This window comes from Plecotus auritus (assembly GCF_963455305.1).
Source record: "Plecotus auritus genome assembly, chromosome: 8".
In the NCBI taxonomy this organism is placed as follows: Eukaryota; Metazoa; Chordata; class Mammalia; order Chiroptera; family Vespertilionidae; genus Plecotus; species Plecotus auritus.
In genome coordinates, this window is record NC_137782.1 from 33,635,050 (window position 1) to 33,651,640 (window position 16,591).

General features: G+C 39.4%; 1 protein-coding gene across 2 annotated transcripts in view; it reads right to left on the reverse strand.

Annotated features, from left to right (window-relative positions):
- VAPA (VAMP associated protein A) overlaps positions 1-16,188 on the reverse strand; it is a 41,304-nt gene extending 25,116 nt beyond the window's left edge. Inside the window, exon 1 of one of the 2 annotated variants that reach the window (XM_080685070.1) lies at positions 15,701-16,188. In XM_080685070.1, the coding sequence (XP_080541196.1) occupies positions 15,701-15,779 (79 nt within the window). In that variant the 5' untranslated portion in view covers positions 15,780-16,188. The remainder of the gene's footprint in view (positions 1-15,700) is intronic. The other variant, XM_080685069.1, reaches the window with a different exon arrangement.
- Between the last annotated feature and the right edge of the window lie 403 nt (positions 16,189-16,591).

Sequence of the window (16,591 nt, forward strand, 5' to 3'; positions counted from 1 at the left end):
CCTCTGAGAATCTCAAAGTTATATGCAGACCCCAGAAAAACATACAAAGACAAATATTCACAACAATTTTACATTGAATTTTGGGGGGTAAGGGTGAGATAAAGAGATTAGTAGGGGTGGGAGACCTGGACCCCTGAAGGCTGCAGGTTAAAGAGACCTAATAAAAATTTATCTTTAACAACACTCAAAAACAGAGGAAAAAAAAATCTACATAATTTACTTGCTATGAAACAATTCTAAGTCCCAGAGTAATACTATTCCTGTCCGTTATTTTTGCCTGACATTATGACTAGGTGGTACTGTTGTTGGGGAAAATGAACCAATATGGTAGACATTCTGCAATGCCAGGGCAGACCCATACAATGAAGTAATATGCTCCTAATTCCACCAAATTTTCAAATTTACCTCTTGTGAAAACAGGAAAAAAAAAATGTTCTCTTTCTTCCAAAAGTTTAAAAGCAAGTTTACTATTACAAAAAATTATTCTAACAACTGCAATGTCACTCATGATATTTGAATCATCACTACAACGTATCTGTAACACTCAGCAGAGATTTGGAAGTGGCACATTCACGATTCTACCCATATGCATAAATATTCTTATTTTTGCCACTACAAAAATGTTAAAGAAAAGCAGTCAGCCCTCTATTCAGATATAACTCTTGCCTTACTTTTCTTTTTTAAAATATTTTATTGATTTCAGAGAGGAAGGGACAGGGAAAGAAAGACTGAAACATGATGAGAGAGAATCATTGATCGGCTACCTCCTGCACACCCCATACTGGGGATCAAACTCACAATTCCGTGCCCCAACCGAAATCGAACGGTGACCTCCTGGTTCATAGGTGGATGCTCAACCACTGAGCCATGCCAGCCGGCTTGCCTTACTTTTCTTAAATGCAAACTTATCCTATATAATGAAAGCCCTGCGATCAAATGGCAGAACGACCAGATGACCGGTCAACCAGTCGCTATGATGTGCACTGACCACCAGGGGTACAGACACTCAACGCACGAGCTGCCCCCTGGTGGTCAGTGCACTCCCACAGTGAGCGCCGCTCGGCTGACCAGGATGAGTGGCGCTCCCACAGCAGGCTGATCGCCGCAGGCCATGCCCCCCACCAGAGCACGATCCCATGCACGGGCCTCTAGTTTATTATAAGCAGGTCACATGCATATAGCTACTTCATTAGATTTTCTAGTACATATGTGCCCAAACATTTACAAAACAAAATACATACTTCTTTAAAATTTTACTTTCTTTTTATTTCTCCTTTATGTTATAGTTAGGGAATTATATTAAAATTTTAATTAGTTACATTGTCGGGTAATTTTCTATATGAATTTCATTTTGGGATGGTAAAAAGGACATTAAAAAATATAAAATATTAAAATGGGACCTTGTGTCTCATAGTGTTTAAAAACACTGCATTATATTAACACATTGCGGAAGGATCACGAGAATTCTCACTTCATATTACACAGTGTTTTACAAAGTATCATACTTTAAAAACTAATTAGCTCGGCTGATGTGGCTTAGTGGTTGAGCATAGATCCATGGTCCAAGAGGTCACTGGTTCGACTCCAGGTCAGAGCACATGCCCAGGTTGTAGGCTCAATCCCCAGTAGGGGACGTGCAGGAGGCAGCCAATCAATGATGTTCCTCTCTCATCATTGATGTTTCTATCACCGTCTCCCTTCCTCTCTCCCGAAAATCAATAAAAACATGTTAAAAAAGGAAAAATTAATGGTTACGAATAGCTAGGATAGGGGTTAACTTAACAGAGAAAGGTGGTAATAACTAGGAAAGGGTAGAAGGAGAGTTCTGGAATGTTGGCCAAGTTCTATTTCTTGTCCTGAGCACTGGTTACATGAGCATTTACTTTTGATAATTCCTCACATAGTTTTCCTTTATACAAAACAAACTTGTAATTCTTTTTAGAAAAGCTAACCCATAGACACATACAATAAAGTGACAGACTGAGGGAAGGAGGACTGGGGCTGGGTGAAGGTAGGAGGGACATCTATAATAGCATCAACAATAAAAATAAAGTTACAAACGGTAACAAAACCTTTTTTTTTTTTTTTTAAAGAAAGAAAATCCTGTCATTTGTCCAATATAGATGCTTAATTACTGGAATAATCTATTTTAAAGTTATCTGACAGTATACTAATCACCAATCACAAGAACCACCTGATATACATACTTCCTATGTTAGAGATGAAATTTCAGTTTATATGTAAGAAAAGTCCATAAAAACAAGAAAATTCCACATAACTCAAGTTACATCTATTTGCAATCTTTTACCGGGGGGGTGTGGGGGAGGGCGTGAGGGGAGAGAAAACTACTATCAAAATAACTCAATCTTTTAATTACATGGGTTGTCCTCTCCCTTAGTATCCTTTTTAAAAGACTGTAACATTTCCTGTCACTAAGTATTCTGTCCTCACTCCACTTACAAATGTCACTGCCAATAAGTCAAAATCCTATTCCAGGTCCCAAATCCTTACCAGACAGAAATATAACATATACAAATATGGCCTCTGTATAAAAAGGGTTGGCCATACAAAAAAAAAAATTGGAACCTGAAATTTCAAAGGTAGGAAAAAGTTATGGTAGCTCACTCAGAAAGGAGGTCCTAAAGTGGACTGTCCTTTCTCCTTTACCTAAAAATGTATTTCAGGCATAAATGCCCTTTATATTCAGGTTTTATATCCAAAATTCTGGTATTCAGAGTAATGACTTCTTACTAAATAATGGGACCTTTATTGTCCAAACCGCCCAATCTTAAAAGGAACCCCATTAAACTAAAAACAGCTAATAGTAAAACCACTCTGAGTAAACAATTTTTTAAATGGTTATCACCCATTCATATTTTGATGTAAATTGCATTAGAGTTTTCTTGAATGCCAAGCTGAGTTTAGTTGCAAAGAAAATTGACTTGGGAGAAATAAGAGTTCGGTTTTTTCCCCCAACATTTTGAAAAATTTCATAAAGAGAAATTGAAATAACTGCACAGTGAAAAATCGTATCCATTTACCTAAATTCTAAAATTAACATTTTGTTCTAATTACTTTGAGATATAACAATCTATCCACCTCTGTCTGCTCATCTATCCATCTTATTTTTTATGCATTCTAAAGTAAGATGAAGACATTAGTACACTCACTCTTAAAAACCTGAGCAGGTATATCAACTTGAGTTCAATATTTGCTTTCTGTGAAGAGAATCAAATTTTAACTCAGCATAAAAAGTGGTATACAGTTTACAGCATTTCAGAATAAACTGGCAATGCACAAGAACATTTAATTCATGAAACTCTGTGACATCCATTTAGGCTAGCTACTCAGAGGCCTGTTGAGAGACAATGCTCTATGGGGTCCCTAGCATTTCTGCATGTTTTTTCAAGTGGAGACACTGACAGTTTTTATGCACACTATCTTTTTAGGAATGTATTAAATAGTGAACAGTCTTGGAAAATAATTTCTTCCTCCTGAAGAGAGGGTAGGTTTGTATACTGTCCAGTATAATAAAATAAGCTTCCTATTGGAAAAAAGTCAGGTAGCTTTCCATGCTGCCCATTTTGAAAGATTCAGGTTCCCTGAACTCAAGGTTTCTCATCTATGATGAAAACCCACTATAAAGGTAGCATCCACCTAAACTGAAACCCTTTGTGTTGCCGCCATGGAACTTGAGGGGGCAATGGAAACCAACACAAATATGAAGCTCATCCTGCCCACAGGCCATGAATAATGGCCTTTGTCTCTAAACCCAGGAGTCTTGTTCCTGTCTTCTACCAACACCCATAATATTGTAGCAGGCTAAAATTTCAGATCCTCCAGTTCTTGACAAGGTTTTTCTGAGTTTTTGGCTATGAGGTACAGACTGAGTTAGTGAACTCTGAATAATTAATACCAGAAAGTGCAATGCACCAAAGCATGAATCCCTGAAGAGAAACATGGCTAACCATACAATTCACATGGTACATAATCTATACCTCTCTCATAGCACGTTTCGCTTTCTTTTATTATTTATGCACGTCTTATCTCACCCAACTAAACTGTGAGCCCTTTGTGAAGAAACATTCAACTCATCCCTGAATGAACTGGAATAATTGACATAGGCCTAAAGTTATAGCAGCTGCTAACACATTTGTTGAGTGAATATACACTGGAAGTATGGTAGAATAGTCACATTAATTCTTTTTAAACAATATACAACAAAAACTATCAGAAGCATGCATGTTTTGCTTCAAATGCTATGACTCTAGGTCTTCATAAATCATTTATTCCAACATTATGTTTCTTCATCCTTACCTTAACTAAAACAGCATAAGTAAAAATTCTAATGAGTAAGGCTAGATGCTCAGCTCAAATACTAGTATATAAATAATGTAACTGTAGCAAAGCAGATGATGACTACTTCAATGTTTTCGTAAGTTTTAGTAAATCAACAGCTGTATCACTGATTAAAACAGTTTTGCAGTTACATACGGGTTATGTTGCTTAATAGTATCATGTTACATTAACTTAAAATAATCATGCATACGAAGTAGACAGAATATCTACTAAGAATTCTCACAGTAATAGAATAGCAGCAGTATAATATTAAATGTAATATAACAACAAAAGTTTTTACAATAGCTAGCTTTTATTGGACACTCACCATGTGTCAGTAACTGCATGAATTATGACATTTAACTCACTCATAATAAGCCTATGATAAAGATACTTTTATTATGTATATCCCCATTTCATAGATGAGTCAAACTCAGATTCAGAGAAGTTAAAACACTTGTGCAAGGTCATAGAATTACAAAACAATAAAGTAGAAAATCAAACCAGGTCTGACTCCAGAGCCTGAACTCTCCTAAATTCTGTATGTATTTTATGCAAATACTTAGCTATATTTATTTCCTAATTCATCAGCATTCCAGGTAGATTTCCGCAACATTAAAGCATGAAATTGCAGTCAAGTCAGTACTATATAAAAAAAATTTTTAAATAGATATTGTATTTCCCTTGGTCCTAAAGGTCAACAATGAACATTTCCTAAAACAAGAACACTAAGAAAATATTTTATAAGTTTACATCGAATAAAGTCCTAAAACATTTTCAATACAAATTTTAAAAATAAAGTCACCTTAATTTATTTACCTTTAATATTTTTTTCAAACTCATTGAAATCTCAGACTTTAGATTACTTTTTAAAATCTAGATAGGATGGGAGAGATTAAAAGAGAAATTGGTATTTTGGGAGAACCTGAAATAAACACTTTTCGCATTACTTACAAATCTGAAGCTCTTGTTAAATTAGAAGCAAAATATTTATAACATGAAAAAAATGGCCACAATAATATTAATTTTAAATTACAGGATATAAATGTGCAGAGTTACACACAGAAAACATAAAAAGAAATATAGCAAATGTTAACAGTGGTAGGTAGGTGGTAGGTAAACATTAAGTATTGATTTTATAGTCAGAAGGGACTTTTAAATGTGTATACATATTAGCTTAATTTGCTCACAGAACCTTTTATTGGTAAAGTCTTGGCGGGGGGGGGGGGGGGGGGGGGGGCCTGAAAAGATTCTTATGAAAAACGTATCTTCTGAGAATGTTGTTCAATAGGTTTTTAGCAGTGGGAACAGAACTCAGAAAACAAGACCAAACAATTTATCTTCCCATATAAGTTATAAAAGTAAAATTTTTTCAAAGAGAAAATAAACTAAACAAAAAACACCATGATGTTCTTAAATGTATGGTAGTCACTGCAATTCATGTCAGATTACCCGAATACTAAAAAAAATATATATGTGTAAATATAAACATAAACATATACAGAGGAATATATATGGACATGTATAGGTACAAAATAAAAAGCTGTGAAAATGCAGGCTTGTATTCTTATTATATTGCAAACTCATACAGTAAAGCCCTCTCATATTAATGATTATCTTTTCAAGTTATTGTTGAAAGTATTACGTATGCCTCCCCTTTTCCCCCCACTGACCCCCTCCACCCTGCTTCTCTTCCCACCCCACCCCACCACCCCCGCACCTCTCCCCAGGCTTTCACTGGACTATTGTCTGTGTCCATGGGTTATGCATATATGCATATAAATTCTTTACTTAATCTCTTCCCTCCCCTTCTGGGATTCGTCAGTCTGTTCCATGCATGCTTCCATGTCTCTGGATCTATTTTGTTCATCAGTTTATTTTTTTATTAGATTCCCTTTTTAAATTGACATCTCTATTTTTAAAACTGGTAAGTGAATCAAATCATGTCCTTAAAAAGCTATAATACTGCCCTAGCTGGTTTGGCTCAGTGGATAGAATCGGGCTGCGGGCAGAAGAGTCCTGGGTTCAATACCAGTCAAGGGCACATGCTTGAGTTGTGGGCTCGATCCCCAGAAGGGGCAGGCAGGAGGCAGCCTATCAATGATTTTCTTTCATCACTGATGTTTCTATCTCTCTTCTCCCTTCCTCTCTCTGAAATCAATAAAAATATTTTTAAAAAAGCTATAATACAAATAACTTCTCATTCATTTAAATCTAAGTTTTGAAAATAGTACCAAATGTTCTTAGTAACCTAGTTATAGAGAACATCCCAAATGCCAGAAAAAAAGCAGCTAAGCAAACTATGTTATATTAATGACACATAAGTCATCAAAAATGCTATCTATATGGATGTGTCTTCTATAAAAATTTAAGACACTGGTCTAGATTACTTTTATAAAGTAGATTATATGTCAATCATAAAGTTGAACATCTTCACAAATCATAAAGTTCAATCTTGTTTAAGCAAGGAATTTTATTATAAAGCATAAAATCATATATAAGAGATTATAAAGATATAAATAAGCAATCTCAATGACACAGGAAATGAAGTATAATTGGCCTCACTAGAAGAAGACTGCATTCAGGGGAAACTGATTACTGGAACCACAAGATCTCTTGCCTGCTTTTCTCTCCCTCTTCTCTCTCAACTAGCTTGCTTCTACTTGCACATTACCCAAATCTGTCAGTCACTGTCTCCAAGCCTATGTGACTTTAAAAGTCTAAAGCCTATCATCATCTATAGTTGTATTTAAAGGAGGAGCATCAAAATTGTGAGACTAGTCAGTCATCAGCATATATATTGGCTGGCCTTGGGTTGGGTGCCCACCACTAAGCCAATCAGCATTGTCTGGGAGAAGAGGGGTCCTATAAATTTGTTTGCTGCGTAGACCTACCTGCCTCTTTATAGTCTATGGGCACGGTCCATTCCCAGAGAAATACTTCCAAACAAATCTATCATATTTCTCACAAGAGGCTAACAAAAAGAGTTCAATGAAATTTAAAACACATGTATGTACAGTTAGGATTTGTGAACTGTTACAGGACAGTTATAAATTATATTTACTTTCAGATAAACATGGTTTTCTACTTGTCTTTATAGGCCTTGATTTGTGAACTGTTACTACATGGTTATGAACATTAGCCTTGTTTCCCATTTACCTTTACATATCTTCCCTTATTATTTAAAAAAAAAAACAAAACACTTCAGATTATGTAAAGGGCTAATTAATGAAAAATTAAATTAACTTAGGAAGGAGAAATGAGACCAAAGGCATCAAGTCTAAGAGCAAAATAATTTGTTTCCTCTATTATAAAAAGCACTGAATGTTCATTGTAAAAATCTTGGAAAACACAGAAAAGTAAAAATAAAAAAACAAAAACCACCCAAACCCTAAAGTAGAGCTAATGCTTGCTAACACTTTCTTCCCAAATTTTTTTCTTGCACATATACCACAAATGGGCTCATATTTATGCAACTTTTCAATGCAAGGACAAGGCTATCACCACCAGTCAACTTAACATTACTAAAAGAAAGACAATCAGCCCAGCAGGTGTGGCTCAATGGTTGAGTGTCAACCTTTGAACCAGGAGGTCATGGTTCCATTCCAGGTCAGGGCACATGCCCCGGTTGCAGGCTTGATCCCCAGTAGGGGGCATGCAGGAGGCAGCTGATCAATGATTCTCTCTCATCGTTGATGTTTCTCTCTCCCGCTCCCCTCCCCTCTGAAATCGATAAAAATTTATTTTTTTAATGAAAAAGGTAAAGCACAAAGAATGAACAATGTATCTACAGACTAGTCTCTTCAAAATTTTGTAGTTCCAGAAAAATGGATGGAATTTTCAGCTCTTATTACCACATTACACAGTATTTACACTCACATAATGGATGCATTACTATCCTTCTATTTTTAAAGTGAGAGGTAGGACTAGGTGCTATTTTTGGATCTTATTCTGGTCCTAAACATTGTAAAAATATATGACAGTTGAGTACAAAAAGAAAACATTTTTCTATGAAGTGGAAAAATATCATAGAGAATTGGGAAACCTTGATTAAATTCTTTAAAGTTTGAGTTTTTGATATTGTTAATGTTGGTAATTTTGTTGTTGGGTTGCTGTACTAGCTACCTTTTAAATTTCCTTTAAGACCTTCCTTAACCAAGCAGAGATGGTCTGTGAAGAAAGTCTAATCTGTTAGCAAGCAACCTTTTTTCTCAGAGGCACTTCCTGACCTTTTTCCTCTTGCTTTTATATCTTATCTTGACTGACCAGTAAAGTCTTATCTGCCTTTCTGAGGGGATAGTAGTTCATCTAGGATGGATCTTGCTTTCTTTCAACCGTAAAAAGTTGTTTTAAAAGAAAAAAAAAATGTTTTCTGGCTTATTATAGTGTACAGACAACAAAAGGTAATATTATTTTGTATTTCTACTAAAAAATCCTTATAAAAAAATTAAATGTAAGAGAGGGGCTGCTATTTACAAATGCTTGTCTACCAGGTTTATTATAAGTGAAATGTGATTAAAATTACTTATTAAAAAATTTAAAACTTCTTATGAAAACTTTTCAAACATTCATAAAAACAGATTCTAATGAATCTCCATGAACTTAAATTTCACAACTTCATATACTTAAGTCTAATATTAGCATTTTACCATGTTTGCTTTTTTTGCTGCAATATGCTATCATAACATTTCAAGACTAAATACTTGAGCTTGCACTTCTGGGGAAAAAAAAAACATTAAAAAATATAATCATGACACCACTGTTGCTTAATAAAACCAAAAATAATTCTTTAATATCATCTAACACTTAAATCTATTGAAATTTTCCCAATGTAACTGGGTTTTTTGTTGTTGGCTTGTTCAACCTGTGCATTGTAGCCAAGTTTTCTTAATCTTAACAGTACCCCCCCCCCCCGGCTTTTTTAAATCCTGCCATTTACTTGGTGAAAAAAATCGGTTAAAAGACATCCAATACTAATAACATGGGAATTACAGGAGAAATCACCTGTCTTAGTAATGCAATCAATGTTTATTAGGCAATCATCCCATGCCAGATCTTGTTACTATGGATTTCAAAATAAAAGAAATGGATACAACCTCAAGTAGTCCACAGCACAGTTTGGGAGAGAAAAATATGTGAGCATAAATACTATGTAATGTGTTAAATGCTGTCATTACAGGTAAGGACAAACTTTGACAGTGCATGAAGAAGGCAGTGACCAACTCAAGACTGGGAGAATCAAACACTTCACAAGAGGAAGTGATTCTTAAACTGGGTAGACTGCCTGACAGATATGAAGGAGAACAATACTCTATAAACAGAGCATGTGCAGAGTCTTCCAACAGCTTAAAGTGTTTAGGAAAATGGTTTCATATAACCAAAACTATGGATAGAAGAGAAATGAAGAAGCAGGGAGTGGATTTTGGACTTAAAATGTTAAGCACATAATGGGAAAATATTGCAGATTCTTTAACCAAGGGAACAATATCATGTTTTCATTTTTCAAAGGATAGTTCTAGCAGCAGTGTGGAAGACAGGCTGGAGAGAGAGAGAGGGATACTAGAGATAAAAGACACCAGGTCTGGTGTCTAGTAGATGAAAGATAATCACTTGAAATAAAGAAATTATCCAAAGTCCAGAACTTTCCCTGAGTAACACATTCCTATAACTAAATGCCTACTAGTCACCTCTTCATTAATATGTTGAAAGAACCTAAACATATCATATCTAATGAATCATGATCTTCCTACCATTCTCCCACACATCCCCAAATAAAACAAATACATTTGGTCCCTATCCAGACATAGGTTTGTTCGTTTCTTCCCTCACTGCATAACACCACCATTCCTCCAGTTATTTCAGAAATCTCAGTAAGCCTGAAATCTCAGAGACATCCAAGATACCTCTACTCTCATTACACATATCTAATAGACCACCAAGTCTCATTGGTTTATATCTCTAACTTTTCATCAGTCCAAGTTGTCACCTCTTGCCTGGATTGCAAAGAGGCCTAATTCACCTCTATCTCCCAACTATTATTACTTCATATTGCTACCAGAATCTTATGTATATTTAAATACAAATGTGATGTCACTCCATTCCCTCTACCTCTACTATTCTATCTGCCCCCCACCCCCAACTTAAAATCCCTCAGTGGGTTAGTATAAAAAGAAACTCCTTACTTCACCTACTAAACCAACATCACACCCATCTTGTTTATTTCTATTACCATCACACACTGAGTCTTTCAGCCTCGTAAATAACATAAGATGTTATTTAACATGTTCAATTTTATGTTATACTAGAGGCCCGGTGCACGCAATTTGTGCACAGGGGGTGTGTCCCTCAGCCCAGCCTGCACCCTCTCCAATCTGGGACCCCGCGAAGGATGTCCGACTGCCCGGGCAGTCGGACATCCCTTTCACAACCCTGGACTGCTGGCTCCCAACTGCTCCCCTGCCAGCCTGTTTGCCCCTAACTGCCCTCCCCTGCAGGCCTGGTCACCCCTAACTGCCCTCCCCTGCAGGCCTGGTACCCCCCAACTGCTCTCCCCTGCAGGCGGGTCTCCCCCAATTGCCCTCCCCTGCAGGCCTGGTCACCCCTAACTGCTCTCCCCTGCAGGCCTGGCCCCCCCAACTGCTCTCCCCTGCAGGCCTGGGTCCCTCCCAACTGCCTTTCCTTGCAAGCCTGGTTGCCCCCAACTTCCCTCCTCTGCTGGCTTGGTCACCCCTAACTGCCCTCCCCTGCAGGCTTGATCGTCCCCAACTGCCCTCCCTTGCTGGCCATCTTGTGGTGGCCATCTTGTGTCCACATGGGGGCAGGATCTTTGACCACATGGGGGCAGCCATCTTGTGTGTTGGAGTGATGGTTAATTTGCATATTACTCTTTTATTAAATAGGATAACATGTAAATGTTTCATGTTCCCTCCTGCCACAGGATCTTTCTAGTGCACTTTCCTTTCTTCCTCACCCAGATAACTTCTACTCATTCTTAGGAAATCTTAGTCCAATTGTGATAGCCTTCCCTGACCAGATCCAAGTCTACTATTTTATATTCTGATAGCTATATTTTCTTCTTCTGATTATATAATTAGTGTCTATCTCTCCCATTAGAATTGCTTCATGAAAAATTTTTTTTATTTTACCCAAAACTGTAGTTCCAACAATGATTTACCACGCATTACACAAAGCAAAAACTCAAATCTTTATTGTATAACTGAATGAATTAAAACAAATAAATTTAAAAATATACACATTAAAGGAGACAGGTTCAAGAGCTATCTCTGGGGTGTAAAAATGTAGACTTTAATTATTAGATGTGCAGAGTATTTCTGGTATGAGTAATGATGATGCAACTAATTTAAAAAATATGGGAAGAGCCCTGGCTGGTTTGGCTCAGTGGATAGAGCGTCCGCCTGCGGACTGAAGGGTTCTGGGTTCGATTCCAGTCAAGGGCACATGCCCAGGTTACAGGCTCGATACCCAGTAGGGGGCATGCAGGAGGCAGCCAATCAATAATTCTCTCTCATCATTGATGTTTCTATCTCTCTCCCTCTCCCTTCCTCTCTGAAATCAATAAAAATATATTTTTAAAAATATATATGGGAAGAAAGAGTAGGCTTGGATAGTAAAAAAGACCAGTATGAGTTCGAGATGTCTGAATAACATTCAAATCCAGACAATCAATAATTAATTAGTATGTATTCCAAAACTGACTGTAAAGTCTGAATTAAAATACAGATTAGAGTGTGTAACAATGTGTACAAAGAGAAAGGAAGGAAAAGAAAAACCCTCAAAACAATGAGATTGAAGAAAGAAAGTTCAGAGATAAGACTGGAACCAAATCAGAAGCTCAGAAACATTAGCATTTAAGAAAAAAGAAAGCCACAAATGAGACAAAACTACGAATAGATGGGAAAAAAATAAAACATTATACAATACATTAGTAAAAATGTTAGGGACAAAAAACAGTCCCTTACGTGTAATAAATTTCCAATCAGAAGTCTAAATCAGATTGGAAATCACTGCCAGGTTTTAAACAATAGAATCTGAAAATATCTACTTTTTCTTTACTGATGTAACAAGAGAGTTATTACATCTAAAAGCACTTTCATATATTAACAATTATGTAAAACACACAATAAATTTTAAATACAATATTGAGATATGTAGCAATGTATTAAAATGGTATCTGCTTCTCCACAATTGTGGTAAGTGCTGATTTCATATCATGATGATTGTTACCCCATATAACAGAAAAACTTCATCACCCTATCTCAGAATGATTAAATGAGTCACTCTTAGAGAAACCGTATCTGAAATGTAGTCAAAATAATTCAAATTAAACCTACTTTGAAGATGACATTCTGCAAAACTATCCTTTAACAGACTTTTACTTAAAAATTATAGGTGATTTAGGGCAAGTCAAAGTTAAATTACTTTTTATATCCTCATCAAACTAAGCATAAAGCGACTGTTGATTCTAAATGAATGTCCTCACTTAGTGTTGAACTGTGCATTAGAATACAGAAAGAATTCCATTATAGCAAACTACCTTTGACTAAAAGAATAACTTTGAGGAAAGAATCAAATGACACCAAGTGTCACCTCCTAATTCATCCTACTCCTCCTCCACTTTCCCATTCCTCCCATTATGCATCTTTAAACAGAAGAACACAGCAAACCATTAGCCATACATTCTCTACATCAGTGGCAGAGCAAACCATAACACTCTACTCTGCCCCCCACCAACTGAAAACAAGCTTTTACTAGAAAGTTTCCTAAAGGAATGGGTGCGAGGGATGGGAAGGAAGGGCCTTCTTTCCTCAACTTGTTTTGCGTCCATCTATATACTGTCTGTCTCCCTCATTAGTCTCCAAGTTCTTCAAGGACATTTTACTTTTTTTTTAGCTGTATGCTTTCTCCATTAAACCACAAACTGAATCTTTTCTCCACCTTGCTTACCGCTGAATCCCAAAATAATAAGCTGATACCTGTTGAATGAATTACTCAGTTTAATACTCTTATAAATATAGGGATAGCTCAAAGCTTTCAGTAAATGTTCACTAAATAGATGACCCAACTGAATCTGTGTCCCTAAACTTTTCAATGAAACACTTTTTTAAAGTCAATCTTAAAAGGTAGCCAATGATGTCCAAACTTTTTTAAATGAGTCTTGTGTACTTCCATCCATAACACTAGAACAACCTGTTCTATCATCAGAGCTACTAATTCTTCAATATCTAAAATAAGTGAAATATATGGGCAAGTCATTGTCTAGGGCAGTGGTCGGCAAACTGCGGCTCTTTGGCCCCTTGAGTGTGGCTCTTCCACAAAATACCATGGCCTGGGCGAGTCTATTTTGAAGAAGTGGCGTTAGAAGAAGTTTTAAGTTTAAAAAATTTGGCTCTCAAAAGAAATTTCAATCGTTGTACTGTTGATATTTGGCTCTGTTGACTAATGAGTTTGCCGACCACTGGTCTAGGGCTTTTGGTTGTTTAACTTGCTTCTCTATTACTAGTTTCTTACTATAGCAACATTACAACTTCTCTAGGGAGAAAGCCTCAAACTTTGTGGAAATTTCCTGGCCTAAAACTAGTTTTAAAGGCTTCTAGGTCCTTAATAGCAATACACACGTGGTTATCCAGTAGAGGAAATTTCCTCTCTGTAAACTCAGCCTGTCAGAAAGTAAATGCAAAAGAGTTAAATTCTGGAAAAAAATTAATTATTACCCAGAGGCATTTTTTTCTTTCAGCTAAAACTATATAAAATCATCCACACACATAAACTTGATATAATAAAATGCATAGTGCCCCTCAAAATTATTTCGTAGTTTTAAAACCAAATCTTTATCTAACAAGCAGCTCACAGACACTTCCACTCAGAAATTTGCAAAAGCCCTGCAATGCTTAAAAAATAAAGGGATTATATATTACTCTCACATAATACCTGAATGCAATGTTTTAAAATTTCTAAAACTAAAAATTTTCCATTGTAAAATAATTTTTCTTTTGGACTCTATCTTGTACAATAAAAAATTCAACATTTTTAAGCAGTGGGGTGGCTATACATTTCACAAAAACTGTTCTCTTCATAGCTACTGAAACTGAAATACACGATACTGAGTCCTCCAAATGGGAACTTACTTTACACTTAACTGAAGATAGGAAGGAATCTGCTTTCTATTTCGGATCTTCACACACTTTTACTACTTCTAAAAAGAAACGGTTCAGTTTAACTCTCTTCCCTAAGGTACCCTACATATTAAAAAGCAAATGGGCCAAAGAGCCCCTTAGATTCCTCAGATCACCAAGTCTGATCAATGCCTGTGGGCACTGCTGCAAAATAAATCAACGGTGCTCAGAGCCGAGTGACACCTTATCCGCCTTCTCGAGCGGGGGTTTGTTGAGAAACCACAAACGTAAAGGCAAAAGCCACAAACACTGAAGACTCCGCAGCAAAAGAGCTCAATTAAAGGGCTAAACACGAGCAGACAAGCACCAGGTCTGCCCTACGCGGAAGGTAAGCCAAAATGTCCTATCACAGGACCAGAAGGCGTCTACTATTAACCTACTACTACCCATTCTGGAACTGACGCAGAGCTTTCCAGCCCGCACGCGCCTGGGTCTCTGCCAACACAACCGGGTAAGTCAGAACCAGAAGACTTTCCGGGCTTCTCCGCCTCCCTCGCTCTCGATGGACCTGACAGCCGACTAATAAACGGGGCAAAAAGGTAGGTAGCAACACCCTCGGCGAGAACCGAGGGCGAGCTCCACCCAGCCCTTCCTGGGAGGTGGATGGAGGCAGCGAGGGCCGAAGGGTGGTTCTCTCTCGGAACCGTGTCCAGGGGCCGCCGCGCCGCTGCTCGCCTCACCTCCCACCCCCTGACAACCCGCGCGGGTGGCGGACGCACTTGCGCCAGCCCCAGAGCCCCCCTTCCCACCGTAGACCAGAGCGCACGCGGGAAGGTCGCCACCCACCCACGCCCTCCCAGACCACGCCCGTCGTTCCTCGGGGGCCAAGGACAAGTGCCAGGCGCGGGCAGCAGCGCGGGCAGCACCAGGAGGCGCCCCCGCGGGACCGCAAGATGGCGGCGGCGGCAGAACCGGGCCCCTCCGCCTCTCCCGGGCCGGAGCGCGCACCGAGATGCGGGCGGGCAGGAGAGGGAGAGGGCCCGGGCGCGGGGCAGGCCAGCCGAGAGCCGGAGCGAGGTTCCGCCCGAGGATGGAAGTGCTGGGGCGTGGGGGAGGGGTTGCTCACTGGGGCCCCGGCCGCAGACATTCCCTCCACGCCCATCATCCACTCCAAATCAAGCCCTCCGCCCGCCGCAACCCAGTCTGGGGCTGCCTGCTTCCCTGCCTACCTTTGAATTTGAGGTCTGTGGGAGGGTCGAGGACCAGGATCTGCTCGTGCTTCGCCATGGCCCCAGAGGCGGACGCCATCGGAGAGACAGCGCAGAGCGGGGGCGCGCCCGCGGCGGCGGCTGGCTGGCTGGCTGGGGACGATGGCGGCGACGGCTCAGCCGAGCTCTACGATGGGGTCAGCTCACGGCTCCCGCACCCCAACGCCTGTCGCTATGTGGAAGGTTGTTGGTCAGTCCGCTAGTTCAGCAGCTCGGGGTCTCACAACTGACTCAACCCCACACCAGCCGCCCGGCCACGCGCACTGCGATCCTCAGTGCCCCACGTGATGACTTCTGCGTGCCTACGTGCGCGCCCCTGCGGCCGGGAGCCCCTAGCGCATGTCCCGCCCTCGAGTTCTGCCCTACGGGGCGCGGGCTGGTGCGCCTGCGCGCTCCTGGCCTCACCGCCGCTAGGAGTACTCCCCCAGCTGTCAAGGGAACGGGTGTGGGCAGAGGGCGGAGCTAAGCTCCTTGGGACCGACGCGGTGAGCACCGCAGAGCAAGGGTGCACAATCCTCGGTCACGTTTTAGCTCCTATTACGAAACTGGGGAACTCGCCGTGGCAATACATCGCCATCTTCAAGTGGGAATGCCTAATAAAAGGAAGGAGTAGTCAGACTCATTCACAACTCCCAGCATGCTCCATGCGGGGGCGGAGCCTCCGCCCAGGGCCTGGTCCCTTTGCGGCACTGCGCGATGCTTGCTGGGAATTGTAGTAGTGGTTGTTTGTGGGCGGGAAAGAGACTGAGGTCCGTTGGAGGCAAGTGGGGTGGGGCGCACTGACACTCATTTTGGCTCTTAGAGACCGTCTTGTTTGCGCTAAAAAAAAAAACAAAAAACAACTTGGAGACT